The 23,664-nt window shown below is 41.8% G+C and overlaps 1 protein-coding gene across 2 annotated transcripts; it reads right to left on the bottom strand.

Annotated features, from left to right (window-relative positions):
* Window positions 1–8,139: 8,139 nt before the first annotated feature.
* Window positions 8,140–11,787, bottom strand: LOC117775851. 2 transcript variants are annotated; one of them, XM_034609388.1, is made up of 5 exons: window positions 10,868–11,787; window positions 10,466–10,621; window positions 10,163–10,255; window positions 9,886–9,912; window positions 8,143–9,165 (listed from the first exon to the last, which is right to left on the bottom strand). In XM_034609388.1, the coding sequence occupies exons 1-5, from the start codon at window positions 11,744–11,746 to the stop codon at window positions 9,154–9,156; spliced, it is 1,167 nt and encodes a 388-aa protein (XP_034465279.1). In that variant the 5' UTR covers window positions 11,747–11,787; the 3' UTR covers window positions 8,143–9,153. The 2 variants fall into 2 exon arrangements, with proteins under 2 accessions (XP_034465278.1, XP_034465279.1); XM_034609387.1 differs by having other exon boundaries at window positions 8,140–9,912.
* Between the last annotated feature and the right edge of the window lie 11,877 nt (window positions 11,788–23,664).

Genomic DNA, 23,664 nt, shown 5'->3' with positions numbered 1-23,664 from the left:
GTCAGCAGAGGATTATCTGCTTCCACTTCACTACGTGTCTCACTCTCGTCCAACACTGTGGTTCATTAGCTCCAAGGCTGAGCAGACAATGGTTTCGTTCCTACTCCCGGTGAAGGGTCACACGCTGGGATCTGCAGCTATTTATCTGTTGTGTCCCTTCACCGGCGAGGTAGCATTGATGTGTACTCAAGTATTTTTCATTCCGCAGAAAACCAACCGAGGTCACGGAGCATCGGGTCGAATCCTCGTTTCAAATCTCTCCATTAATAAAGTGTGTAATGGTTTAATTTGACCCGGGTTAAAGACGGAGCTCAGTCAACAGCGTCGTGCAGGAATGCAACGAAGCGATTATGTTGCAAGTCAGAAGCAGCAACATGTGTGTGTGTCTGTGCGTGCGTCACTGTAAATGATGTGGAGCTGCAGCGGCTTACTTAGCATTGCCTCAGGTGCACATGGAGCACGCACACAAACCGTCATTAGTAGGCAACGCACATTTTGAACAGGAACCACCTGCTCAGCACCAGAAGAAACCTCCGCTCGTCTCCTGTAATCTCCACTTCTTCTCCTTTTCATGTCTCTCCACACGTCTTTACTTCTTCTTTCTCCCTTTGTCTGTCTCCTCGTCCAATTCCTCACACGAGAGGAAACAAGGGACAGTGACAACGACCCAGCACAGCATCACCAGGAGGGATCACACTCCTGCAAACTCACGGCATCCATCAAAAAGTAAAATATATGTAAAATTGAAAACTCACATCAGTATACGTTGAACTCTGGTTTTTGATTACTCAGCCTCCTGCTGATGGTGCCCCCCCCCCCCGCAGCTGAGCAATACCCTTTGTTTTAAAACAGTGTAATGACCCTTTACACTTCTGCAACAGACTGAAAATGTTGCCGTAAATCATCTGTGTGTGTGTCTGCGTGTGTTTGTGTGTTTCCACTAAAATGTTACATCAAAAAGCTCTAATGTGACAATCTGCAGCAACAACCAGTGGTGTAACGATGTATAGAAAACAAATGAACTGGTGCATCATGCTGTGTGTGTGTGTGTAAGAGCAGCGTTCATGTGCCGTTGGTCTAAAATTACCTGAGACGGAGGGGAGTGGGGGGACAGAAAATGTCTTTCACGACGAGGGAGGGAAATGTCAGGGAGACAAATTGTACAGGACAGTGTGTCTGTGGTCTCCGACACCCTGGTTCATGTGAATTTCTTTGAAAAAGTGAGAAAAGAGTCCGAGCTGCGGTGAGAGGACGATAACGATGATGTGAAGTGAACATCCGACATCGTGTCAAACGCTAAGATGATGTTTTTAGTCTGTTTATTGTGAAGCAACAGACTGGAGCACGAAGACCAGAACAAATTTCGTCCCTCAACAGCACTGAGGTCAGATTTACTTTAGTTTAAAGAGTCAGAAGAGTCCATGAATCCAGACTTCATTAGTCCCCGAGCACTGACAGGACCCCTTTGATTATCTCTCTCTGTATTTGTTCGACTAATCAGGAGCTTTTATTTCCAGAGCAGCCTCTCAGGGTCTCTCAGAGAATCAGCGACTGGAATATTGTGATTTGAACTTATGAACTTATGCGGAATCCCATTTATGTGGCGCAATTCGAAAGAGGAAGAAGAAGCCTACGACTAACAAGGATAATCAAGAATACGTGAAATAAGGATGATCACGTTGAAAAATTTAATAATAATAAAAAATTGTAATTACTACTCCTTTGACCTACATCAAGTTGTGTTTGTGGACATGGACGTCGGAGCTGAGCTGCACAATAGAAAGTAACAGAACTGATAACTTCGACTGTCGAGTTCCAAGGATCTTTCCAAACACTGATCCGGAAACAAATTCATCTGCCCTGTCCTGTCTCATAAACACAGAATGGTTCAGCAGGATTCTGCAGAAACTACTGAGCAGGTTTCCACAAGACGTAAAAAAAAAGTTTAAAAAAGAATCCTATACATTCTGGAGTGGATTCTTTCTTTCCATGAGTTGTTATATTGGGATGGGACACGACACAAAGAAGAACCAATTTAAATTTGGGCTCCAGGATTTGACCATGGAGAGATATGGCCTCGGTGGAGGTTCACTCTCCGAGCTCCCTTCTAGTTTCACTCTGTTTCCATTTTGTTCCGTCCAGGGTGACTGCACATCCAGTTTTTCTTGCAGGGAACGGGGGGGTGGTACTCTGAGGGTTTCTTGTTTTCTTCTTGTTGACTGCCGAGCATCTCTGCCGAAGCTGCTGGGGGAATTTCCCTCCTCAAATTGGGAGTTGAATTGCTCAAGGGCACCTTGCAGGTAATTGCTGAGTGACAGGATGTCTTGTTCGCCTTGTCAGCCTCGGTTTTCTGTGCCGAGTCAGAAATGGAGCAGAATCTCTGCACACAACTTTCTCCTTTGTAGTCATTAGACTTCCACAACTGCCTGAAAATTTCAATTCCACAACTTCACACCTCTGTTCTCCCCCCCCCCGAAACATTCCTGCTGCAGCTCCTCAGCTCATCGCCGGTACACTGCTCTCAGTAGTCGGTTGGTTTGGTGGTTTAGATTCTAGTCTGGCTCCACACTAAAGACATTAGCATTTAAATTTAACTGCCCGGAGGTATCATAGATCAGAGTCCTGCATCTGTCTGTTTCCAAGTTTGGACGAGACTTATTCATTTTTACAGGGTGAATTTTAGAGAGAGAAGTGTCTGAGCCGGTCGGAATAAAACATGTAGCTTCTACGTGAGGCTTCAGCAGCTGGATTTATAATGGTGTGAATTAATGCATCACGAGAAGACCTGGGGACTTTGTTTCAAGCTGTCTTTACTGTAAACTGTCAAAACCCTGTTTCTCTACCTATATTAATATTGATTTATGTCTCTATAGGATCTATTGTCTACCGGCAAAAAAAGCTGGAATCAAATTATTTTTCTAGCTCTTTGAAAAACTAGTTCCTGTCTTAGGTTTTCAAAGATTTTCTTTTTAAAACTCAGCAACAATCAAGGAAATCCTTGTTTTAACCCAAGAGGCTGCAGCTTAGTGTAATCACATGCAAAATGGCAATGAAGTAGGTAAAGCATCCCATAATCACTTAAAGAAACAGGTCCTCAGAGGTAATATAGTTGTTACACAATACTCAGCAGTACATGTGCAGTCTCTGGAGGTTTTGTCTTGAAAGAAACACATATATTTAGTTTTATTTACCCCTTAAAGGTCCCATTGAGAAACAATATCTCTTCTGCAAATTAGATAACATCATATATATATATATTAAAACACAGCCATCAGACTAAAACAAACAGAAAGATGCAGAAACATAAGGGAATACATTTTGTAAACATCTATTATACAAATAAAAACCAAGCCACCTTATCCACATGCTCCAGGAGTCATCATCGTCATCATCACTACCATCTGACATCGTACACTCTTCAGTGATCTATTGTGATAGTTGTAGGTTGTTATAGAAATTGATTAAATATAGAAGAAGGTTCCTCAGCCCTGGTGTAGCTGCTGCAGACTAATATGTGTAGTTGGAGAAACACGTTGAATTATTCACTGAGGCACGAGGACATTAACACTTTCTTGCTTCTGCTAATCTCCAGAACAGTGACTCCATCGTTTCCTGCTCTTCACTCTTAAATCTATATTACATATATCTAATTATAAAGCACCAGAACCTCACACATGCTTCACCTCAACTTTAACGTTCCATGTACTGACATTGGGAGGTCAATTCAACTTGAGCGTATAAATTGTGGTATTTATTGGAAACTACGTGCGGAGGAAATTCACGAGTAGAAGTATTTACTTCCCGTAATCAAAATTCATCTGTAACTTGTCCCCTTATCAGAAATATTGATGAAGAACAGTGTGATCCATTCATTTAATAAATAAAAAAAACAATTTATACTAATAAAGACAAAGGGAAATTGTTTTTTAAAAATCAGATTCATTCAACAATGTGTGTCTGTGGGGTTTCCTCTAGTGTTTGGTCACAGATGCGTCTCAGCTCTTTCGTGCTCAGCTCATTTTCACACTGATCTCCACTAAACTGTCCGAGCCCATTTGGGAGGAATATTTGAGGCTTTGTTTCAAGGTGTTGAATCGAGGCTCCGTGTTGAGTTATTCCCATCGGCAGCTTGTCTCCTCGCCCGCTGACTCAATCAATCTGGTCCCTCTGTTAACAAACAACGTGTGTGTGTGTGTGTGTGTGGTTTGGGGGCATATGAAGTAAACAGTAGAAGAAGAAGAAGAAGAAGCTTAAAAGGGGGAAAGTAAAGAGACGTGTGTTTACATGGAAAATGGAAAATGTGCTTTTCATTCATAGAATCCCTCCAAGTGTTGTTGGAATCCTGTGTCCTACTTGTTTCTCAGTTCAGCTTACGACAGATAACGGTTTTGTCATAACCGGTTTATAACCTGTTTCTTGAAGGCAGCACAATAAGTTGAATTATTTATTCATCTCAACATCTTAATTGTGTTTTTATTGTTTCACTGACGAAGTAACAGAGTAAAGAAACATTAGTTTAAATTCACTTCAGGACGGTTCAGGGACGGTGGTGAAAGAGTGAGTCCTGGGGCCCTGGACTAAAGTTTTGAAATGAGGGTTTGGGTCGGTTTAGGTCACATTGGCTATCTTATTGATTTTCTTATTGATCTTGTAGTTAGTTTCTTCTCAGTTAGGATTGGACAGAAAATTACGAGTCGCCCTGTAGTTAACGGCTCAAACAGTCAAACTGTCAGTGTGCGGTTGTGCAGTTATCTAAATGTAAAATGCTGCAGATTGTTTTGCAGTTTGCTGCTTTGCTTCAAGCCTTGTTTCCTTGTGACGTTCAGGGAACAGTCTCCGAGGGAAACTCTGATTGTTCTCATACTCTTTATTGAAAGCACACACTCTTATATCTCTGCATATACATTCTGGGATGTGCATTCAGTCGTATTCCTTTTGTAAAGTGGGGTAATGGATTTTTATGAACAAACTGGAGAAGCTTCAAATCGTTTCACAGTCACTTTACATCCATTCATTATCTTTCCCCCTGTGTGGGTTGTGGTGGGACCATCCCAGCTGATGGGACGGATCACCACCGTGCTGCAGCGCTGACACATAGAAACAAACTACCATTAGACTCACAGCTACTGGTTGTACTGGTTGTACTGGACTGTGGGAGGAAGCTGGAGGACCCAGAGATCTTTAAATGTGCTGGTAAAAACCATCAAGACACACCACACTTTAAACTATAATGAGCAACATGGAATAAACAGGAATTCAAGTGGAGCGTTGATCATTCACCTTTGTTTGTTTCTTTATAGGATTAATTAACACCCACAATGCAAAGCTGGTAACTTCTGTGAACGGAGGCTGTTCTGGAATCAGGGTCGTGTGATTTTTCTTTGCCTCAGACTCAGTTGACCCTCGAACCCTCAGGGAGCAGTGCAGGAAACTCAAGAGCCGTTTCAATGCTTAGTCACAAATTACACTTGAGCACCTTTTCTAAAAAAGTTAGTATAAAAGTCAGTATAAATGAGCTGAGAAATGTTTAAATACCCATATAATCATACAGGATGGTGTTGAAATGACTTCTGGAGCTTCAAAGTTTTCACAGTGTCCAAAACTCTGCTTCATCATCTCTGTATCACACAATCAAATCTGTCAATCACCCCCTGCTGGCTGACTGCGGTATAGGCCATGATGCCTGCCTCCTCCATGTTAGTGGAAGTGATAGGACAGAATACAAAATATGTTTTTCTCTAATATGGTGTCTGATGCATGTCCAAGTTTGGTTTTAATTTGTTCTTTAGTGTTATAAAAATGGGGTGAGAACTCATGATTGACAGCTGAGACTGAGTCGCGATTGGTCCAGAGACTCTCGCTCGAAATTACTTCTTTGGCACAAGATGGCAGCGTCAGAAGAGAGGGTTACTTTCTGTTTGAGTATTGATATTGTTTTTCTTTGGGGACATTCAGCGTCAAATATAAGATGATATAAAGTTAATATGTTTTCTCAGTCTTCTTGGCTAGAACATTGAAATCGTGAGAAATTTGACCAAAAGCTGATAAAACACATCTCAACATCACATCCTTCCATTTCTGGTATTTCATATCTCCAACCGAGAGGAGATTTACTATCACGTCGCTCCCGTCGCTCCCGTACTCGTGGTACTGTTCTTATTCCTGCTGACTTTTACAGAGGTTAAACGTGCACTTTATATGCAGTCTGCATCTGGCTTTGTTAGAAGAGAAGTGACATTACACTGCCTACGTTATTTAAATGTCCGTGCTTCAGGGTACCAGGAGACAGCTTAAACATTTACTTTGTGCATCAAGCTCTGTTTTTTTTATAACAAAGTCACGGAGAGAAACCTCTGTAAAGTTGTAGTTGGGCCTGTCGGTAAAACTGATCATTTAAAAAATATAAATAAAGAGCAAATGTGAAGAGAAACCAAACCAGTTGAGTATTTAAAATCTCTCATCTGCCTGAAAGTTGTCTTCGTAGAAAACTCAGTGATTTCTGCAGGACGAGGAGGTAGAAATATTTCAAACATCATAGTACTCCGTTTTTTTATGAATATCAAACTGGTGTGACGCTTCACCAGAAGCTGTTGTGCAGCATTGATCCGGCGGCTTATGAGGTATTTAATGTATTACAGAAGATTTCTATTCTATTATGTGTCTGCTTCTCGGAGCCAGATTTGACAATGATAGATCTGATATGTAATTTCACCCTTTTTATTTTCCACTTGCTGCCTGCGGTCTGTGAATAATTGTTGGTTTGATTTTATGATGCAGTCAGGGCGAGCTGATACATGGGCCTCATTACCAGGAGGAGCACAGCTGATCAATATCCAGAAACATGGCTCACAACTCAAAGCAGGCGTCCTCCGGTCAGAGGGAGAAGAACCTGCTCCGGGTGGTCGGCGTCAAAGTTCCTGATGAAAGGCGTCTTCACACCTGAACGTCTGGACCGAGCTTCATGTCCCGGCTGCGTTGTTCACACTTGATCTGATTCCTTTTGGTTTCTTTACTGTCGTCATCACCTGTGGGCTGCAACACTATCGTGTTGGTGTTATTACCATCTTCACCAACTTCAGGTGCAGGAATCGACACTAAATGAACGTCTCCGTCGTTCAAATGTCAGAAGAGAAGACTGAAGCTGCTTCTATATCTTGTTCTTGTTCTATTGTAACATCTACTAAAGAGGTTACGTTTAAGATTAGACACAAGACAACTGAATGGATTTCTACATCTTCACCGTTTTCCCAGGGAATGATTCATGGATCTTGACGAAAGGCCACTGTTGGGTCATGATGGAGGAATGAGCTGCGATTCCAGTTCAATGCTGTCCCAACTTTCTGTGATTGGTCCAAAAGTCTGATCTATGCAAAAAAAGGGTTTTCACACTGTAAATGAACGAAGTCATCTGGTCTGGACCGTGTCAGAGGCGCCTTTCACACCTGCTATCTTGGTACAGATTATACGGAAAAAGTCAGACTGTCCCTACCCACTTGTCAGAGATGGTGTGAGATCATTTGTTTTAATTGACGGCACATTCTTCCGTTATTTAATCAACTTCTTCACCTCAGAGCAAAGTCCTGGCCTTTCGCTCTGATCTGTGCTGCGTGACGACCGTTCAGAAACTCACCCGCAGCTCCTCTTCAGGTCCTGATTCATACTTTGAGAAAAGTGCTGTCACCAGACATTTGGTGAGAGTTTCTCCGGCTCCGCTGCTGTTGCCTCTTTTCCGGGAGGAGGTGGAGTCATCAGCTGTTGAGTGTTTGACATTTTTAGGGAGAAACACTTGAGATGTTGACCTTTATGTGAGATCATTAGCCAGACCGAGACAACACTTTCAGCCTGGACACTTTCCCTTCCCCTTCTAAATTATTTTTATATTATCCCTTCATCTTCTTGCACTTTCACTCATGGCTGCTATATTATCTTCTACCGTATTTCTTTGTCCAGCGTTTCCTCTCGTTATCTTTTATTTTGTCCTCCTTCCTCGTCGTCTTAATGATCCCGGGTCAGCCGGGGTCTGACGGCGGTTTGGCCCGGATTCCTTTGGTCCGGTGCCACGTGAGGAGACGGCTCAGTCTGCACTCAAAAAAATGATTCTTTGAATTTACTTTAAAAAATCATGGAAAGTATTTCCACATTATTAAATGGGTTTCTTTCAGTATTAAGCAATTCTGTTGGTCTAACATAATGTTCTTAGGTTGGGTTAGTGTCATTTCTTACAGTTGATTCAATTTAGTTAGTTGAATTAGATCCAACTTGATTTAATAGTTAGTTGAATTAGGTCTAACTTAATTTAATAGAGTTGATCCAACTGATTTCAAATTAATAAAATTGAATCTATTAAATGGAGTTAATCTATCCCAAAAAAATTAAGTTGGCCCAACAGAATTGCTTAGTGCCAAAAGAAAGCCATTAAATCACATGGAAATACTTTCCATGATTTAATTAAATCAATTCAAACCATAGCTTTTAAGTGCAAACAATGTGAACAGTAACAAAACAAAATTAAATGTTTAAAAGGCTGGAAACAAGAAAAGACAAACTGTGGATGAGGCAATCAAATTGTATTTCTTCAAAAACACAAACTTCAACACTTTCAGGTGCTTGTAAACAACATAAATAAAATATTTTCTTTTAATATCAACACATTGCTTCCCTTATTATTCAAAGTGCAAAAGGAAAGAATGTTAACACTTTCAGGTGCTTGTAAATATAAAAAATATACTTTCCCATTTTTGAGAAATTGAAAAAACAGCACATTGCAAGTCCAAACAGAATGGATCTTGGTATTAACAAAATAAAGAAGCAAATCTACAAAAGTAGAGTGATTTAGTGAACAGTAAAGTGCTGTTAAGAAATGGGGCAGTCTAGTAGCCATCACATATTACAGGATTCCATTAGAATTATCGTGGCCGAGGGAATGGTCAGAGATGGAAAGTTTTGGAAAGATCTGATTCAACAAATTTCTAAATTGTTTTAAAATGATCGGGGAACCCCCTGACCGTATATGAGCCGATCAAGCTTACGATTGATCTGTACCCCACTCAATCAGGACTGACAATGTCGCAGACCAGATTTTTCTGTCGATTGTTGGGAGGGGCCAGGGCATAAATTTGACGAGAACCTTGCAGTGTGAGGCCAGCATTAGACTCACATTCCCCTTCAAACATTTCACATTCCACTTAAACATCAGTTCAACATATTTAGAATGTTAACAGTGAACAATTACATCAGAAACGGAGGTTCAATGAATTCTAGAGCCTGCTCAGTGTCAACACATAAACAAAACACTGCTTCACTTATTTTTAAAGTGCCAACAAAATGTTACTTTACCTTGGTAAAAAAACAAAAAACATTTCACAGTTAGGGACATTTTGACATAAAAGCCAACAGTGGGCAATCTAAAACATTGTCGAAGAAAAAACAATTTACTTTAGAGAATCATTGAAAACCTTCTTACAGTCTGAGTATTTTAACTTCAATTATGTTTTGATTGAACGCGATTTTTACAGATTTTCACTCACCTATATAAAGCAATCACAAGGTGTTTTTCCTAAGGTGAGGATGAGCTCAGTCATGTACCTTGTGTGGTTATTAACGGGAAAGCAATGTTTTGAGAGCTTGCACTTTTGCGGAAAGTTTGTTTCCATCAAGTTTCATAATGATCTTCTGCAGAGCTTCAAAGGTGTATTTTAGCTCTCTGGGGTAGCTCAGGTTTAGAGCATACACGAGCGCAAGCAACATTACCACTGCAAAAGGCACATACCTCAACTCATCCAACACCTTTACACCCTCCAGAAGAATTCCGACATCCTCTGGTTCCTCACTGGGCCCTGCACCGTGGTGTCGAATGACAAAGACTCCAAAGACCGTCTCTGCCATAGCCGCCAGACTGCTTTCATCATCGCTCTGTAATTAAGACAAAAATGTATTAATAAGAGAAATAATGTTTCATTTATGTGCATTATATTCCATATTTTACGTGTCATTTTTACACTATTGATGTAAAACAGCTTTCACCAACTATCTACAAATAATCAAAGTAAATACATTCCAAATGTTTTTGGAGCTGATATTTTGAAAGTTTTAAGGGCAATGTGAATTCAAAGGAAAATTAACCATGATCATCCCCAGTGAAGATTAAGTTAAATCAACATACCAGGTACTCTCTCACCAGCTTCTCTGGATCTTCATTCAAGTAGACGCAAAGACTTTTCAGTATGCATTCTCTTTTGACATCAATGCTGTCAGTCTAAGTATGCAGATTAGAGAGAATGAGAAAAAAAGAAAAAACACATTAGGAAAACCATCTTGACCAACCAGCATAGTTGTTTTCACACACCTGATGCAAGATTCACAGGTCATCACAACATGAAAAGCCTTTAGAAGCTAGAGTAGATGTGTACGCAGTAATTATTATAAATATGAGTATATAACATGAGTCACTTTTCCATTATCATACCTCAGTCATGGGTACCATGATGCTTCTGATCTGTCTCCCTTGAACTCCGCCTTTCTTGGCAAACACCTTGATTAGGTCTGCAGAGTGAGCATCCAGCTCAGAGAAGAACCTTGACTCTAAATGGATAGTTGTGATTCTCTTGAATTCCACACACACCTACAAATTGAGAAAAAGACAAAAAAAAAACACAAAATTAAGTTTGGCTATTTTGATTTCACTGGTACATGTTTGATTTAGCAGGTCAGACTGAAAATACATGTGTCTATCAATATTAGTTTTCTCCATACAAATTCCACTGTCAGAGCCATTGAATCCTAACCAGAGTCTGCCAATAGGTTTCTCTATATAGCTCACACTGTAAAAAGTAAAAGGGGATGTTCCTTCACACAGTCATTTACTTACCTCATGCACATGGAAGAGAGCCGGCCACCTCGTTTTGAAATCAGCTATCATTGGTGCCTCCCGAACTACTTCTTGCCTCCTGTAAGCAAAGGTCTTGTCCATCATTTTCATCACATTCTCCTCATTGTTTCTTTTCTTTACTTCTGAGAGGAGGGCCACTCTTAGTCCTTCTTGTGTCTCGGCTGTTTCACCAGACGGATAGGCAGGGCAGTAATTCACTTCTGCTTTTTTTGGCCTCTTCACACCATAGGCAGGACTGCATTTGCCATCAGGTTTGTGTGTTAGGGCATTTACTGTGACTTCTGGGCAGCCAAGCCGCCTGAGCTTTGTTCGGTAGTTACCAAGTTTATATTTCAAGCTTGTCTTCCAGCCGCCAAATCCAGTGACTGAGCCTGGCTCTTTCAAACATGGATGTGCTGATACAAGAGCTTCAGCTACCTCCTCAAACTCACGGTCGGAGAGGTACACTTTGTACTTGACAATAGTTTCAGTTAAGCCATCAAGAATGGCTGATTTAAGTTGGGTATCAGGACTTAACAAAGTTCCAGTTTCTTTAAAAGCAGTGTTAGCCCTTTCCAGCTGCAGCTCAGCATCATAGGAGAACCGGGGAACATTGAAGCTAATGGGCCATCCAGAGGATCTTGAGGAAGTGGACTCCGGTGAAGACAGTATTTCTGCATCATGTGAGCTAACAGAAGAAAGGGACGAGGAGTCATCTGGAGATCGAAAGGTGGCAGCAGCAGCTGGGTAGGGAGGGGGCAGAGAGCCATCATGCTGGACAGATGCAATGGAATTAAATATGACCTTGATGGTACTTTTGTCCTGGACATCTGACATTGAGAGCAAGTTGGTGAATTCATTCCCAAACTCATAATCCATGAATTGAAGTCTGAAGTCCCCTTCTACTCCACACTGCTGCTTTATTTGCTGCTATATTTTAAAATTTTGCTCAATTACTTCAGGCAAGTTCTTGTTTAAATCCACATCACTACTTGCACATACAGGGTCTGCTTCAACTGCAGAGTAATCTAGATGATATGCATCTTCCTCTGGACTATCAGAGGAAACTGGATTGGTTGTAACTACACCTGGCTTGAAATTTTTCACGGTATGTGGGTTGTGCTTTCTGTTTTTGTGAGAGTGAAAGGTTCCGTATACATTTGTTTTAAAACTGCAACCCATAAACATACAAGTAACAGTTTCATTACTCTTCAAATGAGTGCCAATGTGTATGAAATAATCCTTTTCAGTAGATAGACTTCTGCAAGTGCATAACGTACATCTGAATGTTGACAGTTCCAGCAGCTCCTGGGAATTTTGTTTAGGATGGACTCTACTTAAATGAATATGCATAGCATTCCATGTCTTAAAAGTACATGGGCAGTTTGTGTGTGGGCATGGGTAGCGCTGCCTTTGACGGTGCTGTAGTCTAAGATGTTTCAGTAGGTCATATCTAGAAGATATAGATTTGCTACACAGCTTACAATTCCACATTTGCCCCACCCAAAAAAAACCCACATCAAATTTTTTACGATGGACCTGCAGTCTAAATGACCTACAAATGGACAAAGGTTTCTGCTGCTCTAGCGAACAAAAAAAAACAGGGTTAGAATTTGGTAGATATACTTATATAAAGAAACTTTATGATGGCCCCCTTTACCTGCAACAGACACGGGTGCAGTCGGATAGGACGCTCTTGTGGTCGGACAGCAGTCACAGCAGACTTTGGCATTCACAAATTTCTGTAATAAATTTAGAGAGATTGATCAGTTAACATGAAGTTATCATTAAATAATTAGAAAAACATCCACACGCGCACAAACACACAGGCGAGAGCTAGATGCAGAGGTAGAAAAGGGTGAGTGTAAGGAGGAGATAGGGAGAAATGGAAACAGACGAAGGGAGGAAGAGAGAGACAGAAAGGCTAATGCAAAGCAGAAGAAAATAGAAATACTTAAACATACTACATAGACATTTTATTTTACAAGGCAAGTAACTGTTCCTGTATAGTTATTTTAATTCTATCAGCAGGTTGAATAACACAGCAGGAGCTGGCAACAATGATCCATCTGATTCACCATTAAAACAGAGAAGAAAAAGAGAAGAGCTGATGTGTAGTTTTGCTGACAACATTTCAGTGTCATATTCTCTGGTTAAACGTGTTCAGATGCATTAGTAAATTTTGTTTGCTAATGGATCATAGAGGCTGGAAAGATAAAAACGGGAAAAACGTGACATTATACAGATGTAGACCAATTCCAGTATATAGAACACAATGTTGCTAGCTAACGCAGCGTTTGTGGACGTCCCATTTCACGTGTTTGCATGAATGAGTCACGTGCAGCGCCATGCTCAACTCGTATTTATATCAACTCGTTAACTAGTCACACTGTCCCAATGCGCTAACGTTACTCTATTTCTGCCAGCAAATGTTCCTTCGTGATAAAGTAAGCCGAGTGTAGCCGTAATGGAGCTCTGCTCACCTGTACCGGTGTTCAGACACGCCGCGTCTTCTTTGCTGTAGCCGCTGATTTATCACATTTCTTTTGTTCCCTTCTCACACGATTTAACGTTATTCTTCAGTTCAATGCTTATACAAAAGTATTTGAGTATCTATTTTTAAAGCTATAGAAGCACAACTAGCAACACAAAGCACCGTGTTAACTCGCCATGTGTGACGGACGACTTTCTAAGTTTGATTAAAAACCCGCTAACACCGAGTAACAAATAAACTGCTGCGTTCTAATACTGTGGAAAATTAATAGACTAACAGCTGATAAGATTTCTGAACAATATTTCGCTCGCATATGATTGGATGGAAAATGATTTTCCCTTACCTTTTCCATGCGCCTGACGAAAACCACCGGTAACGTACCTGACTTCCGGTATTTTTTCTTCTCGCGATGTCTCATCGAGGTGTGTTCTCGCGAAGATTGCCGTGCTTCTTGCGCAGAAACTCGCACATATCAGTTCATATCAACGTGATTGAATCTTATTAAAGCGAAGTTGTTGAATATTTCGCAAATCCAACGCAATGTTATCACGTTCATCTTGCAAACATGAAATTATATCATACAAAATACACTTTGCATTCAAGTAAATTGGACAGGCAGCCAATATCCATTTTTTGAGTGTGTGGTGTCGTGCCAGCAGAAGTGATGAAGAAGGAGTCAGACATCTTTATAATCGCCCGGCGCTTTCGATTAAACACATTTATGGCTCCAGTGAACGCTCTGATGTGGGTGATTAACAATGAGGGGTGATTCCTGGCTGTCGAGAAATGAGGTGTTATGGTGGTTGTAAGTGTTTCTGAAGCGTCACATACCTGATCACAGCTGAAAGAGAAAATACGCCTTTCTGTTCTGAATGGCCCCCACTGATAACTGCTCATGTTAATCTCATGCTTTTAATGTCAGCTCAGTGACTTGCATTTATTCTCCAGGTAATTCAGCTGCTTTATTATGCACAGGAAGTGTGTAAGTGACATTGTCGGTTGAGAGGATGGAGTTAAAGTCGTAAATGTCGGAGAAAAAACAATGGAATCTGAAATCAAAGTCACAGACACACATTTAACAGAAAGTTTATTGACAGAATTTTGATGTTTTATATTGAGAAAAAAGTTTTTTCCAATTAAATGTCATACAAATATATATAATTAGTTTTATTATTGATATTAACCATAAAATAAAAGTTTAAATAGTAAATTAATATAGAATTTGTTTTAAATAGAAATGAGAAATTTTATATTCTTGTTTTACAGCATTATTCTAATTGATTAATGGTTTTCAATTGTACGTGAAATACAAAAAAATACATTTCCTGTCTGTACTTGTTGACTACAACAACTAGAATGTTTTTTAAGTTTGTGTTACGAATGTTGTCTGTTGCATGTAACGTGATGATGAACAAAATCTCATGAATGCAACTTCAAAGTTGAAAATTCTGATTTGTTTTCTTGAAATATTACTTCTCCGCTCCCGGCTCTGTAATTATCATTCTTCTTATTTTTACCCACAACACCCCTGATATGCCGCGGCAGCTTTGTGATGCCGTGCAGAAGCTTTTTGACTGTTGTTTCAAAACAGAGTCAGTCAGGATGAGTTTCTTTAACAACTGCACCGGTTGCATCTCGGATGTTTCTGTGGTTCTGACACAACTCTATTTTTTTCTCTGCTCTTGTGTTTCTGTGCCTTTTCCCTGTTTTCTCTGCTCCTCCTCCCCTGCTGCTAATCGTCTCATTATCTCACAGCTCAAGATCTGCCGCGCTCCTTTCATTCGTCCCAGGATTGTTCAATCTTCAGTGTCGCACACATGTTCTCCAACCACTCAACTTCTGAGTCTCTTCCAGAGCTGGAAGTAGTTTTTTCCATGTTGAGGAATCCTGCGCTTGCTGTCGCTCGCTCCTTCACCTCCCATGATGCCTCAGCTGCAAACCTCCAGCTGGACTCCACCGCTCCCTGCTCCCCCCTCCAGCCTGTTCCCGGCCTTCATCTGCCGCCTGCTCCCCTCACCTTCACCATCCTTTCATTAAATCACCTTGTACCTCTCCACCCTGACTGTTTTCAGGTCCAATAAGAATTGCGAAGGCCACATTACGTTTCTCTGCGACACATCGGTGCTAGTTACAGGTTTCCAGCTCTGACTTGTTGCCATACAGCAGCTGAGAGAAATCCCCTATGACACCACATTCCTACATGTATAGATACTCAACAATGACCCTCAGGTAAGGATGCACAGGAGCCTTTAATCTCTGCTCAAGTGTCTCTGAAGAAGTTAGTTTGAACACTGAGCATTAACTTTTAAATTCACATTTACAGCTTGAAGCTACAAACCTTCATTTCCCTCCTGTTGGACTCTTCATCTCAGCTGGACTCAAAAGACCGAGCACAATCTCCTCTTCCTCGTCTTCAATTAACCAAAACTTATTCCTGGGCAGCAGCAGCAGCAACCGCGCGCCCATTAATTGCACAGTTGAACTAATCGTTATGGAAACAAAACAAATGCTCTATTATGATTTTTCCTGGTGCTGGGTAATTTTAATCAGCTCACATAAAAGAATAATATCTAGGTGGAGTTGGATAATGAATAAATTACTGTTTTTCATCTCTGTATGCGTGTGTGTGTGCGTTCTTTTCAACTTTCCCTGAGGAAATAGCTTTAAAAACTGTGCGTGTGTCTGTTTGCAATAAGAACAGCAGCGCACGTGCCTGTTAAAACACTGTGCACGAGCATTTATGTGAAAATATGTGTGTGCATTTCTGCGTTTATGTGCTTGTGTCCTGAATTATTTCCCAACTTGATTATTGTGTCTCTGTGTGTGTGTGTGTGTCTGTGCGTGTGTGTGTGTGTGTTTTACTAAACTACATATTTCCCCACAGGCCCTTTCTGATGGCCCTGAAATGATGGTTGTTTTTGCACATTTGTGATATGACTGCGTGTGACGGGGAGTAGGCTGGTGCATGCTGGGATATGAATGGGTGTTATTTGGACAGAAGGCGGTAGGAGTTAATGTCTCGTTGTTTTTCATGCTTCATTGCTTTGTTTTGCGACGAGGCCTCTTTCTGCCCGGCTCCGTCGTACGCTTACATCTCACTGACAGATTATCACTCCGCGTGGAAACCGGGGGATTCGTGCATTAACTCGTAAAAAAAATCTTCTCTCTCAATAAGAAATGATTACGTCTGTTTCCGTGATTGTCGGGCTGTCGTAGAAAGTGATTTAAAAACACTTTTAATTGGGAACTGCATGTACGAACAATAAAGATTATTGCAGAAACGAATCCAAAACGGAGCATTTTATACCGAACGCTCATTTAAAGTGCAGCCATGCAACAAGAAAGAAAGTAATCAATCCATCTATTCTGCAGAACGAGCCGGCTCACGCATTATTCACACACCTCCTCCCGGGGGACCCCCTGGTGCTCCCAGGCCAAACGGGATTTATCGCCCCTGTAGCATGTTCTGGGTCGGCCCTGTGGTCTCCTCCCAGTTGGATGTGCTCAGAATACCAGAACAAAGATCCTCCATCTTAATCACACGACCAAACCACCTCCAGGAGTTCTTTTCACAGCCAACTGGCAGCCTCCCTCTACATCTTCTCACACCGTCCGTGAGGGAAAGGTCCTCGACAGCCCTTCAGCCGCTTCTACCTGAGATCTCATTTCAATCTCAGTCAATCAGAGACTGAACTCCCTCTTCACTGTGACAGTCCGTGCAGCATCGACAGCGCTGTGCAGCACGTAGCACCGATCCACTCGTGGATATCAGCTCCACTTCACCCTCGGTTACGAAGCAGACGCAGAGATGCTTGAACTCTGCTTCCGGTGCAGGTGCGGCTGCACGTGCTGCCACGCAGGAGCCGACCTCCGGCTGACGAGCCTTCAAGCTGTGGACACCTCGTAATCCGTCAGCCGCTCTGATGATGGGATGTTTCTGTCGCCAACATTTATTCTCATTAGCAATCAGTAACAATAGAGGGAGTGAAAAATTACGAACACAAATTCCTACAGAGATTTGTTTTTACTTGTTTTGTTTGTCCAACGGTCCAAACTCCAAAGAGACTGAATTTATTAGGATATATTAAACCAGCAGGAATAAAAAACTACTGGGTGGATTTCCATTAAAGTTGGTGGAAGGACGGGACAAAGAAGAAATCAATCAATGGTCGTTCTTTACTTTTTTTAATGTGAGATAAGGCATTTTTTTAACATTTCCACCAATTATCCAGAGAATAATTTGCATTATTTGATTTGGATCTATTAAGGGATGTTTATGATCTGGTGGATTTAAGTGTGGTTTCATAAAACACAGACGTATACAGCACATTGCACTGGAGTAACAGGAGTTATATTCTGCTCCTTCATGTCCAGCGTCTCTCCTCCATCATCCATCATCTCATCGCTAAAACCTCTCATTTCTCCTGCAGCTTCCCCTGTGTTCTCTCTGCAGAAGCACGTTTGAGTGGCGCTGAAGAAAACAGCGAAGATCATCGGCCTCTTAACAAGAAGTCTGGGCCTGACCCCGTGATGCCGGCCCCCCCACAGACCTGTGGTGTGGCTGCACGTCCCCGTGTGGGAGCACATAGTGGCTTTGTGGCCCATGAGAATTGTAACGCACGGCCGAGGCTGGTAGAAAGCCGTCTGTTTTTTTCTGAATCAATTAGAGAGCGAGGCTCGTGTGAAGTCGAATAATACATGATGGGTCTGAATGGGTTCCGCCGGCGCCGCGCCTCAGGCTTTTCATGTTCTTTTAAATGAGACGAGTAATAACAGGGATGAATGTGTCTTTTGATGAAATGATGATAGCATGTTCGTGAGTGGGAAACATTACAACGTCGCACCGACCCTCAGCTGTCGTCACACGTCATTAGCTTTTGCTTTTTCCCATTGATTCAAATATACAAACATATTTCGTGTACGTGAATAAAAATGCAGCTCAGAAAACACGAAGAGGAAGAACATCTCATTGCTTGTGTTTGTCTCCAGCTGCACATTTTATATCCATATCATTGTCTGTACATCGGGGGAGTTTATACTTCCGCCGTTGGACTGTAATGTGACACAGTTACTCATTAATCACGTGTTTGACAGACCAGTGCGCCGGCTGGTGACGGCGATATCGAGCAGTTTGAAGCACAATTGCTCAGACGTGTATCAGACCTGTAGTTTCCAGGCAGTTTGAAGTAATATATGAAACATGCTATGACCCCATTCATCCTGAAGGTTCCATTACTGAGGAGAAATCACAGTTTAACACTTTGTTTTTGCTCATTTAACTCATTTTCAGTTCATTTCTCCGCTTATGTCACTGATGTATTTAACAAAATGAGATGTTCATGAGCAGGTGACACCCAGCTTCACAAAAACATAGAAAAAAGTCAAACTAATTCTCCTGCTTGTAGAAGACAGGGAGCTCCGAACATAAGTAATAAGAATTATCAATGAAATATGAGACTTTTGTAACTTAACAAACACAGATAGTGGAAACATTTAAATTCAAGTCCAGTCCCTGACTGATGAGTCACATGAGTTTATGCTGCAGCAAAGTGATAAAATAAAAATGATTAAAGTCCTTCAAGGGAAATAAATAGAAAATTTACGTGATTGCTTTTTTACCGGTGCAGCAGAAGTTATTTCTATTGTAATATCTTTGTCTCTCACTTTGTGTCCGTGTCCGTGGAGGGATTTGCAGTGCTTTTCAGAAACAGTCACATTTTCATTACGTTTTTAAAGTATTGTCAAAATGATCAGGTGATATTTGTGATACCAAGAAATCACGTGTTCCTGCAGGAAAAGCTTGAAACGTTCCAGTGAAGTTCAGATGTTTGCATGATTTCACTGTGTTTAACACTTTAGTCCATGTGACATCAGCTGCAGGACTCTTGCTTGTTGTGCTTTAATCCACCTTAACAACCACTCTCATGCACGAGACAGGGGGGGGGGGGGGGGGTCCCAAAAGCCCTGCAGCACTTATCTCTTCCACTTCCCCTCACCGAGGGACAAACATGATATTACCACTGAAACACAATCTAAGAGAGCTCCACACCAGATACTGTTATAATGGGGTTTTTAAAGACTTCATACGATCATAAATAACGTCCTTGTGACGCAGCAGAGATACGCTCGTCAAGGAAAACACAATCCAACTCAGAGTGAGAGCTTTGTTCCAGAGATCAGGTTTGCTTTTCTTATTCCAGCTCTTTTTCTTATAACGTGACACCTCTCAGTTTACTCCCTTTGAAACAGTGTAAGGACACACACACACTCTTTGAAGTCACACACACACACACACTCCGTGCAGCCGGCTGTGCCTGGTTGGGATCTGGTGGGTTGTTGCGGCGGCGGCAGCGGCAGCTTTGTGAGATTTCAGCCTTATCTCCAAAGGGGCGTCTGAGTGAGTGTGTCTGTCACGGACACGTCATGTGCTTCACGGCTCCGTTTGTGTGGATGTGCACACACCTGTAGATTGTAGGGTTGTGCGTTTGTGTTGGCTTTTATTGGCTGATGTCACAGATTTGAATCATACTTGTGCTGTGTGAGTTTTTGTGAAAGTTAAATAAATGATAATATCCACCAGATGTACGATATTTTTTTATTTTATTCATAATTTGTATTATTATTAGTTAGGGCAATTATGGGAGGTTAGGATAGGACAAGTACAAACAGCAAAAACAGAGGGGGGGGGAAACAAATGTGTAAAGATCTAGTCAAAATTAAATGAAATACAAATAAGTAAATAAACTGTGTCTGCGGCTGGATGCGTGTCTGTGTGTGTGGTCTGTTTGAAGTATGTAAATGTATAAACGGATATGCAAATATATTTATAAATTGATATACAATTATCCATACGCATTAAAATCTTCCCAAATAGAGACAGAAGAAAAAGAGTACGATAATGTTACCCTCTGTACGAATTACGATCAATAAAGCCCAAATGTACATGATTAGAAAGTGATCATTTTGTTACACTTAGTATAATAAGTTGTAATCTGGATATTAAAACATGGATCACGTCTGTGTTTACGCATTCTTCTCACGTGACGTCTTTCCAGACGATCCTGCTTATGGTGATGAACGTGACGTATCAGCTCTGGTACGATACTTCAACATTTCCCATCTGGCGACGCTGATATCCGATGTTTTATTTCAAGCTCAGCGTCTCTGCCGACAATGCACAAGTCTATTGTTAATACATCCCATAAACAAACCTCCTCACAGACGCGTAATAAGAGTAATAATTTGAACTTAAGTGGTTTGGAGATGCGTGGCAGGGACCTGTTTGTCGGCTGTAACATAAAAATGTGACACAACCAATGAAAGTGCGTAAGAGTAAAATCAATAGTCCAATTACATCAGTAAAAAGTCACAGTTAAACTGTAATGAGCGGTGTCTAGACAAGGCTAAACTTTCATTCATCCACGTAAAACGGTCCAAATGATTCAGTTTGAGGTTTTAAGTTGTTGTGTTTTCATGTGAATGTTTTTTTAAAGAGTGAATCAACACCGTCTGAAAATAAACCTTCTACCAGGAAGTCACTTTTGGTTTATTAGGGGTTTATTATTAGAGTCGTCAGAGTTTAAATAAAGATGGACGACTGGAACTGAAGCCAAATCATAGGGTAGGTCATAAATGCTGCCTCCTCCATGTTAGTGGATGGAACTTGGACATAACGAAAAACTCCATGTTTGATTATTTCTTTTAAAAAGATGGGTTCAGTGATTTAAGGTTGTTCTTATCACACTGAGTGTCTAATCGCTGTGACCTGGATGCAGCACAATGGGAGAAAGTGGAGAGATCTCAATTTGTTGCCTTCACAACAACCGCATTTACTCTAAACAAACTACAGACGCGTTTATTATCGTATTTTTCTCCAAACTATATAAAAGGCGAAGCCCCCTGAGCATAAGCACAGACAAAGGAAACATGCAACATGATTCTGTAAGTTTCTATTAATGTTTTAATGTGAAACAGAATGAATTCAAGTAAAAATCCTCGCCTCAGTTTTCCACTGGATCTCCAACCTGGGGTCAGAAGTTGATGTGCGACCTCACAACAGAGCGAGTGCGGAGGAAGGGGAGGCTGCGAGTAAAGAGGAGAGGGAAGCAGAGGAGACGCAGGGATTTGAGAGGAGCAGCAGAAACCTGACGGCCGGCTGTGAACCCTGTGTTTACTCAGCCGGAGCCGCCGGGTCACGGTGAAGACGGAGTGAAAGGAGGAGAGAGAGTCGTGGCTGGAGGGAGGACGCAGGGTTTATTAAGGTTGCTGGATGAATGGGTCTCGAGGGGAAGGAGGGAGGGAGCGCGGAGTTCGGAGAGAATGAATATGACACAGAGCTGGAGGAAGAAAGGAGGGAGGGGAAAGGAAAACAAGAACAGGAGACTGACGGAGGGGCGGGGTTAAACTGGGAGGCAGGGAGGCCAGACTGGGCAGTGAAAGGCAGCCTTTGTTTGAAGAAAGCTAAAAATACTGTTAATACCGTCTGGACACCCGACTGCTTCCTCTACACCCGCCAGGTGTGTGTGTGTGTGTGTGTTTTTGTGTATCAGATTTCGCTGTGGTTAAGAATCAGAATTAACCTCAGGGGGCCGAGTTCCCCACCTCCCATCAACACACACACACACACACACACACACACACACAGACACACACACACTGACCCCGACACCCGAACACCCCTCTGGGCTCATTCTCCACTTTTTTAACCGTCTCTTTGAACTGTGTCTAAACGAGAAGGATCAGTGTATTAGTGTTGTGTTACATTGACACACTTCTCTCCACGGCTTCGCCACCGTATATCACGGCATGCACCCCCCCCCATTCCCCTGCACCCGTAAAGCCAGATGTCCCGGCTGCTTCGGGAGGCGGCCGCCCCCACCCCCCACCCACCCCCCCCCCACACACACACACACTTTAGTGAAATGGTCAAACAGATGGAGGTATTTACAGTTTGGGAACATTAGCGACCAACGTTAAAACTCTCCAGTAGTCCGATCCTGTGCTTACTGTGCTAACCTTCATCTGATCCGTCAATAAAATCCTATTCCTTCCTGAAATGTCCGTCTGTTCCGTGGTGCTGACTTTCTCTTTCTCCTTCCTGCTGTTCTCTTTGTCTCTACATCTACGCTTGTTCGGGCATTTTACCTGATAGCATTTAGTTAAATACTTATAGATTTATAATGGATGGCAACATAGACTGTAAACAAAGTCCACACTTCTTACTGTTGTTAAAAAAGTCAAGATAAAATGGTCCATATACTCTCAGTGTGATAAGAACGAACTAAAATGGCGGAAGCTCGTCTTTGACGTGTATTTTGACTTTTTAGTTTGGTCCATGTCCCATCTGTTAACATGGATGAGGCAGAGTTTATGATACCTTACTGCAGCCGGCCACCAGGCGGCGATCAGGAGGATTTGGCCTCACTTTTGGGGAGCTGCCATGTCGTCCATCTTTTTATACAGTATGGATCAATTTAAACAAACTAATTCAAATATATTATAATATTAAAACAAGGTCAAGTTTTTTGGAGCTTTAATTAATCTGTGTGGACATTAAATCATACTTGATCGACTGTTTACATCATTTTCCTGATGTTATTTCACTTTAGTGTAGAATGATTAAGCTTATTCATTCCCAATGGGCCACACCCCCCAACTTCATTCCTTTGCACCCACCCCCCCCTCTGCTTGTTTCGTATCACCATGTATTCTACATTTGAAGTAAAAGGTTTCACGGACTCAAATGGATCTCCTACCTGAATATCTCTAAGATAAATACACAATCTACTGATCATCAACAACTTCTCTTCAACAGATTTCATTTCAAAAAGAGCCATTTCCAGTGACCTTGTGGATTTGACCTCTGCCAGTGTTCCGTGTTCCCATCGAGGGTCAAAGGTTCACGGTACACAGTCCTGTTTGATATGGGACGGTGAACTGAGGGGGAGTCAGAACCTTCTCTGTGACTCGTGTTGTCCTGTGTGATCCCACATCTGCAAGAGGCCGTGCGGAGAACAGAGAGAGGAAACACAGCCGAAGATTTTCATGCAGCTTGAAAATGGAAAAAACTGGAATACATAAATGGGCAGAAGGAGGGTTAAAAGGAAGACAAAGGAACAGTGAGAGGATAAAAGAGTAGACTGGTATGAAAGGAAGGAGGAAGAGGAAGAGGAAGAGGTTGGAGCAGGAGGGGATTCTGTCGAGGAGAGAAGAAGCTAAGAGGAGAGGAAAATGGCTTGAAACAGTGTTAAGGTTTCAGAAACAGAAGATTTAGCTCCGCGGGGGGGGGGGCCTCTCCGTCTTT

This window comes from Hippoglossus hippoglossus, chromosome 15 (genome assembly GCF_009819705.1).
Source record: "Hippoglossus hippoglossus isolate fHipHip1 chromosome 15, fHipHip1.pri, whole genome shotgun sequence".
Lineage (NCBI taxonomy): Eukaryota > Metazoa > Chordata > Actinopteri > Pleuronectiformes > Pleuronectidae > Hippoglossus > Hippoglossus hippoglossus.
Note: the sequence above shows the minus strand (reverse complement) of the source record. Positions and strands in the feature narration are given on the sequence as shown.

What these genes read in the sequence shown, in the direction of transcription:
- LOC117775851 (XM_034609387.1), bottom strand. Translation starts at nt 11,746, where the DNA reads ATGGATTATGAGTTTGGGAATGAATTCACCAACTTGCTCTCAATGTCA. An exon ending in CTCTCTTCCATGTGCATGAG is followed by an intron (nt 10,622 to 10,867) that starts GTAAGTAAATGA and finishes CTCAATTTGTAG; the next exon opens with GTGTGTGTGGAATTCAAGAG. An exon ending in TCATGGTACCCATGACTGAG is followed by an intron (nt 10,256 to 10,465) that starts GTATGATAATGG and finishes CTGCATACTTAG; the next exon opens with ACTGACAGCATTGATGTCAA.